The sequence below is a fragment of the Myotis yumanensis genome, unplaced genomic scaffold, assembly GCF_028538775.1.
Source record: "Myotis yumanensis isolate MYYU_CA2020_CCGP unplaced genomic scaffold, mMyoYum1.0.hap1 SCAF_2, whole genome shotgun sequence".
In the NCBI taxonomy this organism is placed as follows: Eukaryota; Metazoa; Chordata; class Mammalia; order Chiroptera; family Vespertilionidae; genus Myotis; species Myotis yumanensis.
This window is the reverse complement of record NW_027223753.1, coordinates 85,164,307-85,185,628: the sequence shown is the minus strand read 5'-3', so window position 1 is coordinate 85,185,628 and position 21,322 is coordinate 85,164,307. Positions and strand designations below refer to the sequence as shown.

The window sequence follows — 21,322 nt, the reverse complement described above, 5'->3', positions numbered from 1 at the left end:
ATCGAGGGTCTCATTAGATTTCGTGAAGCTCTCATCAAGTTTATTGGCAGCTTCTAGCACATTATTGCAAGCCCTCAAAATTGCGTTTTTTAGCTCTATATCCTCCATTTCTGTCATGTTTTTTTGTCTCCAAATCTTTTATGCTTTCTTGGTGCACCCCCTTGTGGTCTTTGTGCGCAGTCTTGTTCTAGTTAAGCCTTAATTGTTGTAGTTAATACTAGAGGGATTTGACCACCAGGCTGACTGGCTGTGAGAATCAGCTGTGTGGAAAACTTCTGTCCTCTGGGGAGGTGCTAATCTAGCCTTTGCCTGAGGCGATCTGGCAAATGGCTCTGTGCAGGGCTTGGGCGGGGCGGGCTCAACAGGGTGGGGGGAGGGAGCAGTTATGGCTGCTCTCAGTCCGTCCCCAGGGGCTCTGCCTCTCTGTCCCAGCAACCGCTGCAAACCTGGGAGGGACCGTAGCCAGACAGTCCCACTTCTCCCGTTTGAGTCTGGGTCCCTAGAGACTTGCCTGGATCTGGAGCTCAGAGTCTGAGACTCACTCCCGACTGAAAATGACAACCGCGCCCTCAGCCACCAGCCCGCTTTGCTTGTGCACCTCGTTACCTTTAAATTTTCCACACTGCGCCTCCTCTGAGCCTTGGAATGCTGTTGTCTTTCCTTCTAGTTGAAGAGTCTCTCCTCAGCCAGCCTTCCTGTGGTTCTGGTTGATGTCCGTTCCGTCTTTTTTTTTTTTTTTTAAATATATTTTATTGATTTTTTACAGAGAGGAAGGGAGAGAGATAGAGAGTCAGAAACATCGATGAGGGAGAAACATCGATCAGCTGCCTCCTGCACATCTCCAACTGGAGATGTGCCCGCAACCCAGGTACATGCCCTTGACTGGAATCGAACCCGGGACCTTTCAGTCCGCAGGCCGACGCTCTATCCACTGAGCCAAACCGGTCTCGGCTCCGTTCTGTCTTTTAGTTGTATTTTTGAAGTGGTTGTTTGCAGCAGCAGTCTCCGGTGTTTACCTATGCCGCCATCTTCGATTCTCACCTTTTTGTTTTCTTAATGGTCTCCTTAAGAGTGAAAGTTTTTAATTTTGAAGAAATCCAAATTATCAGTTCTTTCTTTTATGTTTATGCTTATTTATGTTTTATATAAGGAAACTTTGTTTACCTACACAAAAATTTTCTCCTTTGTTTACTTCTAGAAGTATTAGAATGTTAAGTTTTAAATTTATTTTTATTTATTGATTTGTGAGTGAGAGAGAGAGAGGGAGAGAGAGAGAGAGAGAGAGAGAGAGAGGAAGAGAGAGAGAGAAATGGAGACAGAGAGAGAGAGAAAAAATACACATTGATTTGTTGTTCCACTCATTTATGCATTCATTGGTTGATTCTTGTGTATGCCCTGATAGGGGATTGAACCCACAAGCTTGGTGTATCAAGATGATGCTCTAACCAACTGAGCTACTTGGCCAGTGCCTTAAGTTTTACATTTAGGTCTATGATTTATTTGAGTTAATTTTTGTGTGGGGTGTAAGGTAAGTATTCATTTTTTTTTTTCATGGAGAGATCTAGTTGTTCAAGCATCATTTTTTTCAAAACCAATTAATGTTTATAGATGTGGGCAAGTGATACAAGGTATATTCAAACACTTTACCTATAAATCCCAGTAGGATACCTGAGTGAAAGAACAGTCTAAACATTAAAAATAATTTACGTGGTTATGAATCTCTTTTTTTCATCAAATACAGTTTATTTAAAATTGTTCTTTATGTCTATTCCAGAATGAATGGAACAATTTCCTTTGATTCTAAAACCACATGAATGGCAGTATTCATATTGTAGCAGAAATCATCCTTTCCATCACTTAACAGTACAGGCTTTCTGATGAAGAGGAGCCTTGTTCCAGATATTTGGGTTTCGTAATGTTAACAGATCGCAGATTTTTCTTCAAATGCAAATACACTCTGAAGTGACACAAGATTAAAATATACACAACTCGATTTTCCTAAAAAATCCAGATCTATGGTATCGATAAAAATGACTCTGTATGAGGAGTGCCAAGATAAGCCTGTATTTAATTTTTTGATAAGGAGGGAAATATGAAAAAGAAAACCCAGTGGCTATGGAAACACAGATCTAAAAAATTTAATGATTTAAAATAACTTCTACATACACAAGAACAAAGGGAGTAATACATATTGAACATTTTGGTTTTACAAACATGAAATGTCACCACTTAGAACAAATCTGTCACCTCCTAAGAAACACACATTTACAATGAAATCTACAAGGACACACTTTTATACTTTTCAAGTGTTGTCGATTTTCAGCAATCCCCTTCCTCCCTACACATTTACTTATCATATAACAATACAACTTTTAATCCTATTTTGGCAGAGCAGAACTTTGAGAAGTACACTAGCGGTTGTTTTGAAAAGCACCTTTTATGATAAGTTTCACTGGTATTTCACCATACTGAGATTACACATTCTTCTCTTTAAATCTTGTCCTGTTCCAATGATTTGGTTGTTTAAAACAAGCAAGCTTAATTCTGTTAAAGCATACATTGTAAATAAAAATGTGTTCAAATAGGCTGGAATAAAACCATTAAATAAAAACTGGACTGAAAGACCGTAGGGAGTGTGCTTCTTTTTTATTTTATATTTTTATTGATTTTAGAGAGAGGGGAAGAGAGAGAAACATCAATGAGAACTATTGATCGGCTGCCTTCTGCACCTCCTCCCTCCCAACTCCCCCACCACTGGGGATCCAGCAGGCAATACAGGCATGTGCCCCGATCAGAAATTGAACCGGTGACCTCTCAGTGCATGGGATGATGCTCAACCAAACTGAGCCACACTGGCCAGGGTGATAGCATGCTTCTTGACTTGGTAATATGTGAATGCATTTTCTCACCAGGCAGGAAGTATTTTATTTGCCCTATGATGAATCAGGTGGCTTGTGGTGTGTCTGTGCTGTGCCAACACCAGCAGGAGCAAGGGGACAGACTATGGAATGGATGCTATGTGAGTGGTGGGTTGTATATGCAGGATTGTTGTCCAGACAGAGTTGTAAAGATTAAATGGGCTCAGTATAGCTACTCTAAGTGTAAAGTCTGCCATGGTTTACGGAGGGTGCAAGATGAAGCAATAAATTCTCTTAGAGTCGGATGTGGCCTAGTGGCTCTAAAATTATGGTGTCCAAGGAACTGGCCGGCTTCCCTCAGGTAATGGAGGGGTAGTAGCACCTAAGCGAATGCTGAGAGTCAGAAAGGCCTCTACTTACACCTGCAGACAGAATCATCCTTCTTTTTGTGGATGATTAGAGCCTGATGTGTCTTTATAAACTCCTGCTGCAAATAATATGGTTTTTGCAAATCTGAAAACATCATCTGGAAAATCTCATGGCAAAAATCACTAAAAAATACAGACCATTAAATAGCTTCGGGAAACACACTCTCTCCTTTTATCGTGAGGTCCGCACAGCGTTGAAACAACTCAGTGCTAACTGGGACTTGGCTTCTTACCACACGTGTCTCTTCCCTCTCCAGCTCCCAGAATATAGGAACTTAGATCACTTTCTGAAACCTTTTCAACCAGAAGTGAGACAGTTTGTACTAATGTGTCCAAGATAGTCAATTTTGGAAGGGGCTTCAAAAGAAGGATAAGTTATATATATCATGCCTTGTTATTTGGGAGGTGAGCATTTGCAAATAAACTATCCTTCCCAGACGTGGAAGTGACAGGCTCAAAATAAATTGCTAGTATATGTAGGTATATTACAACCAACTGGCATGTTTTCTAAAAAAAATGCAGCATTAGGAGGTGCTTATTAAGGTGCTTCTTAATTCATGTTTTTGAATGGAATGTATCAGACAAACATCTACAAACGAACATGAACACAGGCACACACATGCACGTGGACAAGTTTCTGTACAGTTTATGTTCGGGATGCTTACATGTGTACACAAGAACCACACACACACACACACACACACACACACAAAGTTCCCTCTCTATCTCCCTGAAGTTCTGAATGTTGTCTAACCCATAAAATGTTAAAATATTTCATTTCCATATAAAATATATACAAAAATAGATATCATTTACAAAAACCAGATAGTATTTCCAGTTTTCCTTAGTAACCCACTCAGTCCTCCTGTCCTTTTCTTCTCAGAACGTTGCCATCTCCAGCAAAGAGCGCTTGAACTGCAGCGTGTTCCTGGACAAGTCTGTCACTTGGTGCACCATTTCCTGCAAGGCCGTAGTGCTGGGGTAGTGGAGGGCGGCCTTCTTAGTCGCCAAAACTATAGTCTTGAGCTGTTCGCAGAGCTGGTTGCTGGAGTTCATCACTTTGTTGCGAATGTCCTGGGCAGCAACCTGCCTTGTCAGCGTGTCTCCAATGAACACCAGTTTGTGCGCGCTCAGAATGACAAACTTGCTGTGTGCCACGAAGATCCGCGGGGGCTGGGCGGAGCTGACGCAGCTGAAGAGAGCGTCAATGGCATTGAGAAGGGAAATGTAATGGGTCTCACACTGGTCATAGTAGAAGCAAAGCAACTGCCTATCCTGAGCGCCCACGCTGCTGTTTACGGTGGGGAGGCTCTGAGAGGGCTTCCACTTTGACATGTCGTTTTCCACGGGCTTTGTAATTTCTTGTTCCAACAACTGGAACTGACTTAGCTGCAAGGAAGACAAAAGCAGATTTCATTGAGGGTAAGGCAGTGTGCTGTAATGGAAATTAATCAGGGGTGGGTGTTAAAAGACAGAGGTTTTAATCCCAGGTGCTTATTAGGTATGAAGCCTTGGTCAAGTCGTCTTGCTTTCCTAAAGTGTAAAATGTAGAAGTTGAGAAAGGTGATCCCTAAGAAATCCACCAGCTCTGACTTTCTATGATTGGATGATTGGCCTCCTCTGCCCTTAGACGGAAGGCCGCACAGGGTTTAAACCTAGCTCTGTTACCTATACCTTTATGAAAGTTAAGCGAGTTAATATTTACAAAGTGCTTAGAATGATGTTGGTATAGGACAGCCTCTATGTAAATGTTCATTGTTGAGTGGTGCAGGGGAAAGCAAATGTAGGGATCTCTTTTTCAAATAAATTGCTGACAGGAAAGCTTTGACTCTGTCCTTCAAGATGCTTAGACAAATGACAACCCATGACCCATTTCTTGGTACAAATGACAACCCATGACCCATTTCTTGGTACAAATGACAACCCATGACCCATTGCTAAGATAAATGACACTCTATGAACCATTCCTACTCTTTCTGTCAAGATTTATATATGTCACTAGAGGCCTGGTGCATGGATTTGTGCACATTGAAAGGAAATTAATTAGAAGGTGGCCAGAGGGCGGGACAGGGTGAGATGGGCCAGACACACCCTGGAGCCAACCTCCCGCAGTCCCTCCCTGGCCAGCTGCACCTGGGGCGGCGCTGGAGCTTGAAGGGCATCTGCCGAGTGAGTGGGGTCCCTCTGGCAGGTGGGGTCCCTCAGCCTGGCCTTCGGGGATCGGGCCAAAACTGGCAGTCAGACATCCCCCGAGGGGTCCTGGAAGTGCGAGAGGGCACTCTGCAAAGTTGCTGTCACTTGGCAGCTCCTGTGTTGAGTGTCTGCCCCTTGGTGGTCAGTGAGTGTCATATCTACCGGCCGGTAGGCTGGTGGGCCAGTTGCTTAGCCTTTTATATATATAGATTATCCAACGCTACAGGAAAGACTAATGCACATAACTATATGTGCACTGTGGAAAAGAACATATCTAAGGAAATCTAAATGTTAATTGTGCATCATAACAGTTCCACAGAACTGTTGAAAGAAAATGACATGCCACAGAGTCAGATTCAACAAGTGTTAGCTTTCTTCTTTCTCTTATTACAACCCCCAGATGGTGTATTATTTAAGTTGCAATAATAATAACTTCCAGCTATCCCTCCGACTCTCAAGAGAGATTGTCTTTTGCAGGTAAGGACTATCTGTAACCTGAGCTTAGGACTCAATCTTTCACCCTGAGGTAGAGCAGGGATAACCTTGCCCAGCTCCTTCCCTGAGAAATGCACAGTGAGCTTTACTTTTCTACAGAATCTGTTTTCTTAGAAATTACTACGGTTTCAATAAGTTACCTAAAGCCCTGCAGTTTTACTTGGCCTAATGCCAAAGCAAACATAAACAGAGATAGGGTGCTGCTTCAGAATACTGAATTTAAGCTTTTGCAAATATGTCTATAAATACATCATCTCGTTAGATAGAGGGCTGAGGGATTTCTCATTTTATGGAGAAGTAACTGAAGTTCAGAGAGGTTAAATGACTTGTCTAAGGGCACACGGCTCGTTAGTCAGAAAGGAAGGATTAGAACTCTGGTTTCCTGAGTGCAATTGCCATTTCATGTCTCTACATGCCATTCTATGTGATCTAAAAAAGGGCTTATATATCCTCAATTGGTTCCTCTTTATTTTTATGCCCTGCACCAGCAATACCCATCATTATCTGCCCCACTCAAGCTCTACGTTTGAATGACTCTGTCTTGCTCAAAGTCCTTAGTAAATGGACTTGGGTATATTTTGAAAATGTTGGATCCTGCCCTCCTTCCCCTTAGATTTGACCAAGAGCAGCCAACCCAGAGGCTTGTGTTGTAGGGGAGTGATAGGTAGGTAGGGAAATAGATAGACAGATAGACAGATAGACTGACAGACAGAGATAGCCTAATCAGATTCTTTTTTAGGAATTCGATGAATCACAGCAGGAGTCAACTATCAGGCCAGATGAAAAGCCATCTATAGAAAGGGTTGTGAGTGGCCATTTATGGGTTCTGTAAAGCTACAGGGGAGCTAAATGAGTAGATAAGCAGGGGAAACTATAGAAAATAGGGAAGAAGGAAGCAAATTTAAAGAGAAGCAAAGGAAGTACAAGAAGGAGAAAGAATTTACAGTCCCAGTTCTCATTGGACTTGGGTATATCTTCATTTTCTGTTCCAGAATTTCCCTGACTAGAGAATCTTTTTGCTTGGGCCAGCTTGAGTGGGTCTTGTTCATTGAGATCAACAGCCTTAACCCAAACAGTCCTAATATGGTAGATGTACAGGCTTAGCCTGGAAAAATTGTTGTTTGGATGTAATCCAGGTATACCAGCTGGATTACTAAGATCATAAACCTTCTCTTTGTTCTTATGGTCTATTATATGCCTTGGGGCTTATTTATACTAAAGTGTGCTGGAAGGATCAAAATCCTGATCTTTTGAAGTTATACCTTTCTTATTAAGCAGGAAATCTTTTCAAAACCAAGTGGTTTTTGTCCTGATTGAACTTACCTGATGATGTTCCAGCTGCATCTTGTTCTGTTTGATGATATTTTCTTTTTCCAGCAGCTCTTTCTGTTGCCTTTCAAACTCCTCTTTACCCTATTATTTTTCAACATAAAGCAAACATTACATCACCACTATGATTCACTTATGCTAACAATTTCATTGACAAATGGTTAAGTACTGTTTCATTTTCCACTGCCTTGGTAATTTCCCACATGCCCAATTAGACTCCATAAATCCTAGACAGGGATGATGTGCTTCTCGGCCAGACCTCCACAGTGGCTGTGTTAAGTTAGGGCTACATGTAGGGTGCCACCTTCTCTGTTCCACTTTACCATTTTCAGAGAGCTATTCATGATCCCCTTCAAGCCTCCTTATCCAGTACTATTTCTTAGGTTTCTTTTCTAATAGATTATACTTGAACCCATTAACCTCCTAACCCAGGTTTAAATGTGGTCACGTTGCACTTCTAATTTCCTTGAATCATCTACAACTCTACACCATGATAATATTTCTCAACATGCAGAATTGGACAACCAGCCCTTTCCTTAGCACTAGGTGTGGCTCAGTGCTTCCTTCCCCAGTATCCTGCACTCAAGGGAATTGTAGTTAAACACTATAGTTCTCAGGATAATCTTTGGCTCTTAGTCAAATGAAAAGAATGGCAGAGTAAGAGAGTAAGCTAAATTCTAAATAATGGATCTTGGTAGAATGTTTTAATCCCCCAAAGTGAAAAGGCAAGTTTTCAAGATCCCAGGTCAACTTGGTGGAATTTCCACCTGTAGGAGGCAGACTGTGATTGCCCAATTTCCCATATCCAGGTTAAGTTCTAGATCAACTGGCAAATGCCCAGTGGTCTTCAAGGTAAGACTGGGATGAGATTAAGTTTTCTGTAAGTAATCACACACACACACACACACACACACACACACAGTAGATATGATGGACCTTAGAAATTCTCTAGTGCAGAGGCTTTCAATTATTTTTTTCTTAATAGTTAAACTCCCTGCCCCATCTTTTAAAAAACAAAATATCATTTTGAACTATATCATAAAAGGCAAATAGAAGTGGAGCTGGTATGATTCTCCAAGGGCCCTCTCTCCTACTAGGGAGTCTCTTCCATCAGTAGGGTCAAATACAACCTTGTGCTTCAAATGAGGACAATAAGACCCAGGGAGGTTACATACGTTGGTCACACAATTAGTGTCAGAGGAAGGTCTCAAACCAAGGACTCTAAACTATCAGGCCAGTGTTCTTCCCTATGTATATTGCCTCCAATTAGTGAACCGTTTGGATTAATATTAATCATGTTCTCTCCTCTGGTAGTCCAGCCCGCCAGCTTCACAGGCCTTACTTCTAGGCTCCCTGAATGTGACTATAGGTCAGCGGTTCTCAACCTGTGGGTCGAGACCCCTTTGGCGGTTGGACAACCCTTTCACAGGGGTCGCCTAAGACCATCCTGCATATCAGATATTTACATTACGATTCATAACAGTAGCAACATTACAGTTATGAAGTAGCAACGAAAATAATTTTATGGTTGGGTCACAACATGAGGAACTGTATTTAAAGGGCCAGAAGGTTGAGAACCACTGCTATAGGTGGTTTAGGAGTCTGGTTGCTTTACCTGTAGGTGGACATAGTCATAATCATCCATCCAACTCCTTTCAGAGCCATCACTGCTGCTACAGTCAGCTACAGGCTGATCCTTGCTCAGGTGTGGGGGCACCGCCTTGTTGAGGGTCTGGGCCTTGTGGTCTCCAGGATGCAGCAGCTGCATCTGGGATCCAGCATGGGGGTACTCAGTGGAGTTCATGATGCTCTCAGGCCCATTCTTCACATGGGCGCTGCCGGGGCCTGGTCTAAAGAGGGCTTCTGCATTGGTGTTGATTGTTGTGGTGAGCTGCTTGGCATCATCAGGAACCGATTTTGCCACCATCACAAAGCGGTCCAGATCATCACACTTGTTTTGGGGCTTGTTGACCGCCAGGATATTCAGGGACCAGCTGCACTCATTTAAGTCATGGCTGGTTTGGCTCAGAATCTGGTGGGAGTCTTCCACTCTCTGCAGCTCCCGCTTCATTTTGTTGTAGAGGGTGAGTTCCGGGAGGCAGGAAGCATTTGCGACAGCGCCCTTGGCAAAATGCAGGTAGTCCCTCAAGAACAACTCCACCTTGTCCACTGCGGTGCGTATCTCATTGATGTGTCGTTCCATGTATCCATAGCACCTCCAGTCCGTGGTTGTGACCAGTGCCATTAGGCTGGAGACGCCCATCTCCAGGGTCTGCTGGAGCCGATGGAGTCTCTCAATGGCTGTGTCTGGGTCCAGAAAGAGCCTTTTGTCCTGAGATGGGGAGGCTGACAGTGAAGATTCCTTTGAGGTGGTGGAAGACGTGGACATGTTACTCCTGGTGCTGCCTGTACTGGAGAAAGATAATCGGTTGATGCCATCTACCACATCCTGAGAGCTTTTGGCGTCCGCTGGGTTGTGCAGAGGGACATCGTAAACACCGTCTCTTTCTTCAGGATTTGCTTTCTCACTGGTTTCTGCTGGTGGTTCCAGAAACTGTACCCCTCGAGGGACATCATACGCATCATTCTGAGTGCCCCCTGATGGTCCCAGCAGTGAGGGTGGGTGTTTCAGGGAAATGCTTGGGTGTCTTTGTGCTACCAGTTCGGCAGCTCCCGTAGCATCACAGTTATATTTCATGTGAAGGTCATTCCCCACCAGTTTGGTACTGGTCGGGGGGATGTCATACACACCCTCAGGTCTGACATCTGGCCTTCCAGCTTGTCTCATTGGAGGGGGGAAATCATACTCTTTTTCCCTGAGCCCTGCTTCATCTCGGCAAGCAGAGGGTGGAATGGCATATACCTGAAAAGTAAGTAGAAACCAAAGCTAGTATTTGTTGAGTTGGCTCATGTGAACATGGGGAAACAACTACACATTAAAATGAAGGCCTGACCCTGGCCAGTGTATCTCAGTGGTTAGAGTGTCAGCCCATGCACCAAAGGGTCCAGGTTTGATTCCTGGTCAAGGGCAGGTACCTGGATTGCAGGTTTGATCCTGGGCTCTGGTTGGGGCATGTGTGGGAGACAACCAATCAGTGTGTCTCTCTCACATCAATGTTTCTCTCTCTCCCGCTCTCTCTCTCTCTCTCTCCCCCCCTCTCTCTCTTCCTCTCTCTCTCTCTCTCCTTCCTTCCCCAAACCCTCCCTTCCAGTCTCTCTAAAAATGAATGGAAAAAATATCCTTGGGTGAAGATTAACAACAACAACAACAAACAACAAAAAGAAAAAAAGAAAAAAAGAAGAAGGCCTGGATTTTCAGTCCTGTTTACTGCCTCCTCTTCTTCCACCCCAACCCACTAATGAGAGGTATTTCCAAGGCCCCATTCTGCTCCCACTCCCTTTGTCCTTCCCCCGGCCCCAGTGCTGCCTGTTATGTGCACTCTGCTGGCTGAGTTGCTCTTTCTGGGTCCCAGCCTTGGAGGATTCAGGCTGAGAGGCAGAGTATGCATGAACACACTGCACGAGGTGTCAGAAGACCTCAGGTCTCTCCCTGGGTCCACCAGCTGTGTGATACTTCATAAGTCACTTGGGTGTTCTCAGACACACTTCCCTCATCTGTAAAATAAGGATAACTGTACTTCCCATGTAGGCCTCCTCCTGAGGGTAGCAGAGTGAATCAAATTCACTAACACATATACATGGACAGAGTGTGCTGTGACACCCTATATACATATGACATATATGAGTTGCTTGCCAAACTGAATGAATGATTTTACCTTCTTATTGACTCTCCTTATTGACTACCCCATTTTTAGGGGGGGAGGACTATAAATATGGAATCCGTAAGGTTATCTTTAGTTATTGCCTTTTCTTCCTCACTTTCTCCTTCCCTCCCATCCCTTTACTCTCTCCCAGAGACTAGTTTTTCTTTTGGTTTGTCCTGCCTGCTTCATCCCAGTGAATAAACACACACACTTTTTTGCTGCTTTGTAGGAGCTCACTTACCCCTTTAGTAGGAGGGATGTCATAGACCCCTTGAGGTTTCATCTCTCCCCCTGGAACTGAAAACACTGTGCCTTTCACCGATGATGGAGGGATATCATATACCTGAAAATAAATACCTGGGTTTAGGGATGTCTTATACTTGTCATTTTTTATGCGTTCAAGCTTTGAACTATGGATTTATTTACCAGCTTATGTACATCCTTCCTCTTTTACAGCATTCTATATAACATGGAGTTGGTGAAAATTTTTTTAATTTCTTATTTTTTTTTACTTAGATTGAATGTAAAAATGATCATAAGTGGAATATCTACACTGTCTGTACTTTAAACTGTAGTTGATATTATATACTTCCTGAAATAAAATGATAAATTGATAAGCAACAAAAGCTTTGTCAGATAAAAGCCTAGGATTTCTTGATAAAGCAAATCCAGAAAATATAATTTAATAATGTTGGCTACAAGGGCTCCTGAATAGACAAATCAAGCTTCATATGAAATGTACATAATTTGTAATTTTCTTTTCACATGTAGTGCTGAAGGAATGCCACCTGAAGTGCTCCTGTCCCATGGAGACCATGGGCCTGGTACGTACCCCTTGAGTGGAATGGGAAGGAGGGATATCATAGATGTCCTTTTGGTATCTAGATGGGTACTCGTACACATAGCCATGGCCTGTCCTCACGGGGGTTATCACCTGTGGGCAAGAAGACAGAGAAGTGTAAAATTCCAAGGCCAAGTCCTAAGTGAATCTCCTAGCCTCCTCATCGGACACTCTTCTCTCATTGCCACCATCAAAAGAAAGAAAAAAATAACAAACAACAACCCAAAGAAACAGAAGAGAGAGAAAAGGAAGGAGACAAGGGGACATGAGGCCAGTAAACTTTAATTCCTCTTGAATCCCCATGAAGAACAAGTCCCTGAAATATCTCTATCCCCCTTCCCCATGGTAACAAAATCATCTCAAAGCTGGTCAGATAAAGACTCAATTCCCAAAATGTGCTTGAAGGGAGAATCACTTTTAAGTTATGAATACCCTAGATTATTGCTTTGGAGCCTCAAAAGCCGGGCATAGTGGAAAAAAAAATTTAAGGCTCTGAAACTATTTGTAAAATGAATAATGCAAATTGAGTTCAGCCACTTAAAATTCCTCTCATGCCTTCCCCAGGACGCCTCTTCATCTGCCATTATTATGATTATAACTAAAATTCCACAGGTCACTAGAGTACTTTCATGAAACCAATGCTCACACAGTGCTGCCTTTAGAAGCCTCCAGTAGCTTTCAATCTAATGTAGGAAACAAATTAAACACGGAGTCAGGGAGTCCTAGGAACAGAGTGCGGGGCTCTAATCGTTTTCCCATTTCCACCAGGGAAGCAAACATCGAAGACAGTATCCAAGTCCAAGGGCCGGCAGAAGTCAAATCCACTCATCACAAACCCTGGAGCCAATGTCAATCACGCCAATTGCACCCAACAGGCTTGTGTTTTCATATCTACATACTCCATTGTGTCCTAAGCACGGATAGAGAAATTATTTGAACTTATACTCATTTTGAAATGTATTTAATCCTCCCAAGGCTTCTAAATTGCCAGGGTCTTATTTCTGCCTAACCCCTGCCCCTGAATGATTAACGGTGCCCATCTTGGTATTGCCCATGGAATTTTTGAGAACAGATCTTGCAAATTAGGAGGAGTTGATTGTTCCCTAAGAAATCGTCATCTTTAATCCTTTCTCTAATATGAAAACTCTGGCGTCAGGCTGCCTACAAACGATGTGAAAAGTGCTCATGTCTGTCTTGTGCTGAAAAGCGTGGAACTCAGCCAAATGCACCAATGCTCTTCTCCCCAGCGGCTCTAAAAAGCCCCAGTTCAGTTTGGTTTTAAATCCCTGATGCTTGTGGCTGATTGCTTCTTGCAATGAAGGTAAAAGAGATTAGAATGCAGTCACCACTCCATCAAATCTCTCCACTGCCTTCAGTTTAAAAAAAGAATCTGTTGCTTTAACGTTTGTTGGCACAGAGCATACAGAACTATTCTATCGAGTAGCCACTGTGTTGTGCAGAGCAAACCTTCCTTTTTAAAGCAGGATGCCCTTTGCTCAAGAAAAACACACTGTTCCTAATGCATATATATATATATATATATATATATATATATATATTTCACTACTGTTGAGGAGAGAAATAAAGTATCTTCTCTTTGTCTTTCTCATCAGCTCCTCTATTTATAGCTCTCTATTTTGGCTTTATAGTAGCACACTCTCACAACGCAGCCTTTGTTCACTCTAAAAGTTTCTAATAGTAGATTCTCTGCAAGGTTGCCAAGTTAGCAATACTGCTAATAGAAAACCAAGGCTGGTTATGCCGAACAGCTTCATCTTTAGTTTAAGAAGGGAGGGGGGTGGGCGGTGTTGGGATCTGAAAATAACCCTTGGTGAAATGTAAACACAGGGCATGACCTCAGGAAGGCGGGGCATGGACAAGGCTTTTTCCTTGCCTTTGTGGAGCTTCCCCGGCAAAGCATTAATGCTTCCCAGTATTTAACTTCTCACTTCCTGACAAATGTCACGGAACCCCAACTTGCTCTCTCTTTCTCATTTAGAGGATGCCTGTGGTCATCTGTTTTTTTGAAAAACTTCGTATTCCAAGCCAGTCATTTTCCTTGTTTATGCATTAAAAGAAACAGATGGTGCAAACCACAGGGGGATAAAGCCAACAAAACACAACCTCCCCGTTTCCAGCATTCCCAACGTTGCCATCTAATTCACATTGGTCCGCAAATGGCCTTTACATGGGACCAGCATTTGCATCTGGTCAGACACATCCAGGGAGTACAGCAATGCAGTCTGACGCCTGAAAGAACGTGGAGCTGGAAATGGACTTTTGGACGCTCCCCTCCCCTGCCCATCGCTTGGGTCGCTTTCCTGCCAATTAATTGTGTGTTCTTTCCTCAGGGGAAAGTGCTGACTGTTCTGTACCTTACAAAGTATCCAGTTTTGTGGTCCATCAGGCCTTTGCTTCCTGCTTGACGTAGTACACAAAAGCCTTCCTACTGTCCCCGAATTACTGAACCCCAGCCTACGAGGAACACCAAGGTCTAGCAAAAGGGACATAGGTTTTGGGAGAATTCTCCTGAGCATTTGCCAGCAAGGTACTGGTGCAACTGCCACACAAAGGGCATTTTAAACTAATTTCCTCAATGAAATCCAGTTGTTTTCATTCCCTTACCCCCTTGCCCCTCCCCATTCATTTTTCTTTTCTGCATTCCTTTCCTTCTATGTATTTATTTATAGTTACAAGAGCTTAGACTTAGGAATGACCAAACTGACCTCCTAGTTCATTAGTGCTGCCACCAAGGGGCTAAGCTGTGGGATTCCTGGGCTCTATGACGGACGCTGCTGCCACGGCTTTCCTGATCACCCTGGAAGAGGACTGGCATTTTCCAAAGCTGGGTTTCCTGTCCCGATGAGGAATCGGACCTTCCTCAGCTGTCAGTACCATTCTTGTCAGCTAACGAAGGAGTCTGAAGGTGGACACTGAGGAGAGCTATGAGGCAGAGAAGAAGGGCTGACCGTAGACATTCAGAACAGGGAGAGTCCATTTAATAAATCGCCAACCTCCCTGGCAGGGTAGGATGAACAGTGCAGGGACTGGGTTGTGTCAGCTTTCTCACTAATCGGCTTCCTTAAAAACAAGGAGTCAGGCACGCCCCACACTTTGATGTGTTTGATTTATACAATTTTGGGCCTCAGGTCCGGGGCAGCATGAGCTGTTTTTAGAGATGCTTTAAATACGTCCACATCTCCTAATTTTGAGAGCCGTGCATGCTGACATTTTAAAGAGGAGTCTATCTTTGGGGTAGCAGCCAGATCTAGGGAACCCTGAAAACTAACCCATGTGGGGATCCGTGAGCTGGAATAGAGGCCCTTGGGGTCTGTCATTCATGTCTCCACATTTGGTTCAGCTGAGCTTGCACCTGGCCTGCCACTTAGACACCTGTGAGGCTGAGCAGATAGGGTGAAGGGAGAAGCAAGCTGAGTTCTGTGTAGGGGAGACAGACATGACACCCTACTGAAAAGAGGCAGCTGTTCTTCAGTTCCAGTGAACTGCCATCCTGAAAAAGTACCGCCTGTGTTCCCAGATCTTTCAAGTTTCAGAAGAAACCAGAAATCTGGATTTTTAGGTGAAATCTGATTTTAGAAATTGGCTCAAATATTTCAAACAGCACCTTGGCCAAACTAAGCATACCTCTGCCCCCCTGGCTGCCAGTCTTTGCCTTCACTGGTGTGTTTCTGCCCTCCTCCTTCAGTACCTTGAGAGCCTCTGAGGGAGGGTGGACAGCTCTTCGCTGAGTCCGTGCCTTGGCAAGACCCTGCTTTTAATACACATCCTGCCTTCACACCTCTGTGCCTTTACTCATGCTGTGTTTTTGTCCAAGATGCTCTTCTTTCTGTTCTCAGATTCAAATTTCATTCAATTTTCAAGGCCAAGTAGGGTGCCTCTGTCCCATGAAGCCTTTCCCAGACGGATACAATAAGTATCACCCTTGGCACTCCAGGAGCATGTCCTCCATACGTATCTGAGGACGTGGTACTTATCACTTGTGGTTTGACTGTTTCAGTGCCTCATCTCAGCATTGTGGAGACAGAGATCATTCGTCTTCATTTAAAATTTTTTTAATTGATTTTTAGAGAGAGTGGAAGGGAGAGGGAGAGAGAAACATCAATGTGAGAGTGGAACATAGACTGGATACCTCTTATATGGGCCCTACCAAGGATCAAGCCCACAACTTGGGCATGTGTACTGATTGAGAACAGAACCAGCAACACCCAGGTGCAGGGGACTGTGCCAAACCAACCACTGAGCAACACCAGCCAGGCCATTTTTTTTAAATTTATTGATTTTTTACAAAGAGAGAGAGGTAAAAAAAGGGAGAGAGAGAGAGAGAGAGAGAGAGAGAGAGACATTGATTTGTTGTTCCACTTATTTATGCATTCATTGGTTGATTCTTTTTTTTTTTTTTTTAAATATATTTTATTGATTTTTCAAAGAGAGGAAGGGAGAGAGATAGAGAGTTAGAAAGATTGATGAGAGAGAAACATCGACCAGCTGCCTCCTGCACATCTCCCACTGGGGATGTGCCCGCAACCCAGGTACATGCCCTTGACCGGAATCGAACCTGGGACCTTTCAGTCCGCAGGCCGACGCTCTATCCACTGAGCCAAACCGGTTTTGGCTGATTCTTGTATGTGCCTTGACTAGGGATTGAACCACAACCTTGGCATATCAGGATGATGCTCTAACCAATTGAGCTACTCAGCTAGGGCCTCTCCTTCATTTGTATATAAACAGCAGTTTAAAGGCCCCGCACTGTGTCTTGAATATAGCAGATCTTAAATAATGTATTGACTGAATGTATTAACAAACTAAGGAAAAACTCAAGGCTTTTCTTAGCAAGATGATATGGAACTAGAGAGGATACTAAACAAGGTCTGCCTGTATAGGATAAGACTGGTTTCCAGGTAAGTTAAGCTTTAGGCTGAGTGGGATCCAAGGGGCAAAGGGATAGAACTGTGTCTTACCAGCCATGCATGGTAGCTTCGGGCAAGTGAGGAAGTAGAATGACTGTTAGATAAAGCTGAGAAATCAGAACCCATGGGAAAATGATCACCTGCACTGCATTTGGTGCAAACCACTAGTTGAGGCCAACTTGGGCCATTAGATGGTTTCCTTTTCCCAAATCTAAAAGCCTGCATGTGACACAAACACCTGTGTTCTTTTCAGCCACAAGCCAGAAACATATGCGGGAGTTGTGCAAAAAAGAAACAAAAACAAACTCTGCTTTTTACCTTAACATCAGAAGGAAAATACAATAGAAAGGAACAGGGGTCAAGCTTTCTCTAGTTGTGAGAATATGCGACAGGCCTGTGTCATGGGAAGCTGTGTAGCAGAGGCCATGGCCACATTGGGCCTTTAGCTCATTGAAAGGATTAGGTCTGATGAGGGGAGTGATTGAGAACATCAGCTGGATTCAGACAGAGCTGCATCTAAACCCTGTTTCTACCATTACTAGCTGTGAGAACATGACCAAGGTATTTGTTCATTCTAAGCTGTTTCCTCATTAGTAAAATGATGATAAAATACTCATAGGATATTATGAGCATTAAATGAGATCAAGTTCAGAAAGTACTCAGCATAGAGTAAACCCTTAAGCCTTAGCTCTTTTTAATATAATTGTTATCTAGGTTGACCTATTTTGCCTATGGACTTAAAATTGTGAACTAGGTCGTTTAGGTCAAACATTCTATCAGAGACAGCTTAAGAAAGTGAGAAAAAGATATTAAAAATCTTCTTAATAGCATCAAAGAGTTAAAAGATAGTAAAGAATTACCGGGTCCAAATTTGGAAGTAGAGAAGGAATTCATAGAGCCCACATGTTTCCTACACTGGATTTATTAATTCTCTGTAAGCCCAAATTTTGAGGTTGCATTTTCCTTGAGGAAATTTGCTGGTATCTCCGATGCTACATTGTGTTTTTTATAGCTCTTCTGGGCGATGGGGATATGAATGTTAGGTAGTGTGGCTTACCAAGGTAGAGACCCTGATAACCATGCCCCACTTTGGGTTGGGACCTTAAGGGCTGCATGCTAAAGTAAAAATGAACTGAACTCACCCTTGCATAGGCTGAGACTAGGTTTTAATCATGAGGGTTGGCAAGAATATCTCAGTGTCTGAAATTAGAATTTTGTATGCCTATTAGGCTGAAAAAAGGAAATAAAATCCACTCTCGAAGTAGAGAACATCTTTATAGGATTTCTTTAAGTGATTTCTGTAAATATCTCAATAATACATGTCCACCACACAGTCAAAGATAGCCAGGAATGCATGAGACAAGACTGGGAAAGAAGACAAACAACAGCCTAGTCTTGCTTTCTTCCTAATATGATGAGGATGTTGTTTGTGTCTTAATGATAGATTTGAAGGCCATTTGCTTCAAAATGTTTCATGATTAAATGATGGGAGAGAAAAATGTAATTATTCTTAGATTTAAGTCAGATAGAAATTAATCTTCACAAATGCATGAAGTGTTCCTAGTGAGGTCTTCAAGACAATGGGAATTTTAAATCAAAGCAGTAAATGACAAGAGACTTTGGCCCTTGATAACATCAGCAGCTTTGCTTGGGTTACTATTTTACTTGGTCATATCAGTGTTGCCATTGTCACGTGTATCACCCTAACAGCCTAAAACACTCCAGTGGAAAACCCCAGGAGAAAACATGCTTTATAAGGCTTAGAGATAAAGATGTTTATCCAAGAGAAAGATGGCAAGGTCCAAAACCCAGGGCACTTTATTGAATTTCTCTTCAGATAAGGCCTTTTCAGTGGAAGATCACAAGCTGGGTTTGTCAAGAGGATCTCACCAAGAAGTAGGGCGCATACCTATCTGAATATCTAAAAGCAAGAGACTTCTCATGAGATAACTTGTGCTCACATGGGATCACTAGTTCCAAGGCCTCAGCAAGTCTGCTTAGGGGCTTCTTTCCTTGGGCATCACCTTGCCTCCTTAAAGAAGAGCTGGTGGGGGCCTGGGATGGGGTATCTCAGCAGCAGAGGCCCTGAGTTTAGGAGAACTTCATCTTCTCAACTGCATGCTGACAATCCAGTAGAGCGCTGAGGGAAGGGGGAAGGGGCAAATGTGCTATTCATAAAGTCAGATCCTCCTTGCCCCCCAAAATCCTGCAAAAGCTCATTCTTAGAGTTTCTGGCCCTGCCACGTCTGCTGTGAGTTTTTCTGATGCCAGCTCTACCACCAACCTACTTATCACAACTTCTCATCTCTCTCCTCCAATAGTTGTCCCCGTTTTGACTTCTTCCCTCCTACCATGCTACCAGCAACCCCAAGGAAGAATAAAGGCAGCAACAACAACAAAAAGTATCTAGATCAAGCCCTGATGATTGACCAGTGGAGTGTACCCATGAATCTAGCAGAGCATGAATGTGTGTGACCAGCTCCTGGTATTTGGCCCTCAGGCCTACTCAAGAGCTAGGCAACCCAGGTGGTGCTCAGGAAATATAATGAATAATTGATGACAAGTTAAAAAGTGCCACTGTGCCATACTGATTACAGTACATATTTATAACCTCGACATTAACAGTACTTAAGATGGTCAGAATTCAAAAGTGGGCTTCACTGGTTAGCAGCCATCTATTTGCATTTTTCTTGGCATGTGTGGAAAGTAAAATTAGATTGCTTCCTGTCTATCTCTAATCCCCCCACATCCCCTGTTTTACTTAGAATTTTATACTTTATTTATTTATTTTTATCTCTGAGTTTCATGCATTAATAAGAGTATTTAGATTTCTAAAACTGCCTGTTGGAAAGGACTTATTTCACTTAAATGCCCTTAAAAAGCATTAACAGAACCACCACAATATAATAACCTCTTTGTCTTCAAGCCCAGGAACGATGTGATCCTTTCCCTTTGAAGAAAATCCTAGGAAAAGAAACATCCTTATTATCACTGTCCGCCCATTAGAACTTGGATCCAATATTCAGAAACTGCAAAGTTATAGAAATTTGTCGGTTTAAAATCCAAGATTACTAGTTGCTTTTTCTATGACCAGAGAAAAAGCCACATGTTTCCTACACTGGATTTATTAATTCTCTGTAAATTCTCTCTGCCCAGCTTGGGTGTAGCAGTGAGCTCATTTATTTACTTGCATAGCAACAATATAATGAAAACTGTGTCTGGCCACCTTCATGGGCCATGGCCGTGGTTAACCCTTCCTAATGCTTATCTTGTACTCATCAAGATTTTTCTCTCTGTTTTTGGGAAGCAATTTACTTTCCTTTAAAGACATTTTGATGTTTAATTTTATGCTAGAACTATGCCTTTTGTTAGACACACCTAAATTACGGTCAATCTCTTTTTCAAATGAGGAAAAAGTAACATCTGAAAGCTCAAAAGTGGAACGGGGCTCTTGGGTCACTTTCATTTGACACAGCATTTGGGCGGCGAACCACTCAATGGAAACAGTGCCCTGATTGTTAAGGCCCTAGCACGTCTCCCCTGCTGCTTTCAGGAAGCTCTTTGTGTAGTGAGTGCTAAAGCAATATTTAGTTATGGAGTGACCAAGCGCCAAAGAGCAGTTAGAAGCTCTTTAATGTGAAAGAACATGATGGGAAGTGACGTCTGGGTTCCTAAGTAGTTTGGTCTTTCTCTGGACAAAGCCTAATACAGCCCGTGACAGTTGGATAGAGCAAAGCTGTTTTTTAAATAGCCCATGAACCAGAATGCTCTTTGAATGAAAACTAGAGAAGGCACAAGCATTTTGGTTCTTTTGATGTCCAAATAAATTCAACAGGACACTAAACACTAAATCTAGATTTTTGAAGTGGATTTTAGAGAGATGTCCACAGATGCCCTAAAGGGGATATAATTATGGAAAGAAATCAAGGAATGAAAATGTCTGGACCCAAATGCCCATGGGTATCGTTCCTTCCTTAAATAGGAGACCTCCCACGGCTTCACTGGGAGGAAAGACAGGCTGGCTGATGGAGCAAACTGACCACGTGGCAGAGTTTAGTGCCAGGTCTGAAGGTAGCTGACCCAGGGTTGTTGCTTTAAGAAGCATCAGACCCACCAAGAGCCTCTGCCAACCCAAGAGGATTAAAGAGGAAAATGGGCAGAAAATAATGAGTCCCAGTATGAAGTACTTTCTTAGCTCTTTGTAACAAAAAAGAGAGAAGAGTTCTTAATACCCAGACCGGGTATGGAAGCTGGTCTGCCAACTCTTTCTCCCTGGCTTAGCATAGCCCAGTGCTCCTCTCTCTGTTCCTGCCTGCTCCCTGCTTTCTACTGACATGGTTCTATCTTCTAAAGGAGACTGTGGTTTCTAGGAAGGTGGATTGAATCCTAAAGGAAGAGTAAGAAGGATTTGCCAACACTTTGGGGTCAACTGAAATTTACATCAACATCTGAGTGTCTTTTGTTTAAAAAATTTTGAGTCCAGGTC

The 21,322-nt window shown here is 42.9% G+C and overlaps 1 protein-coding gene across 2 annotated transcripts in view; it reads right to left on the bottom strand.

The window, feature by feature from the left end:
- Nucleotides 1-2,122: 2,122 nt before the first annotated feature.
- The window catches only part of NEDD9 (neural precursor cell expressed, developmentally down-regulated 9), a 177,806-nt gene continuing 158,606 nt past the window's right edge, over nucleotides 2,123-21,322 (bottom strand). For both annotated transcript variants that reach the window (XM_070405732.1, XM_070405731.1), the window contains 5 exons: nucleotides 11,900-12,001; nucleotides 11,309-11,410; nucleotides 8,919-10,166; nucleotides 7,298-7,387; nucleotides 2,123-4,675 (listed from right to left, as the gene is read on the bottom strand). In XM_070405732.1, coding sequence (XP_070261833.1) covers nucleotides 4,166-4,675; nucleotides 7,298-7,387; nucleotides 8,919-10,166; nucleotides 11,309-11,410; nucleotides 11,900-12,001 — 2,052 coding nt within the window. In that variant the 3' untranslated portion in view covers nucleotides 2,123-4,165. The remainder of the gene's footprint in view (nucleotides 4,676-7,297; nucleotides 7,388-8,918; nucleotides 10,167-11,308; nucleotides 11,411-11,899; nucleotides 12,002-21,322) is intronic.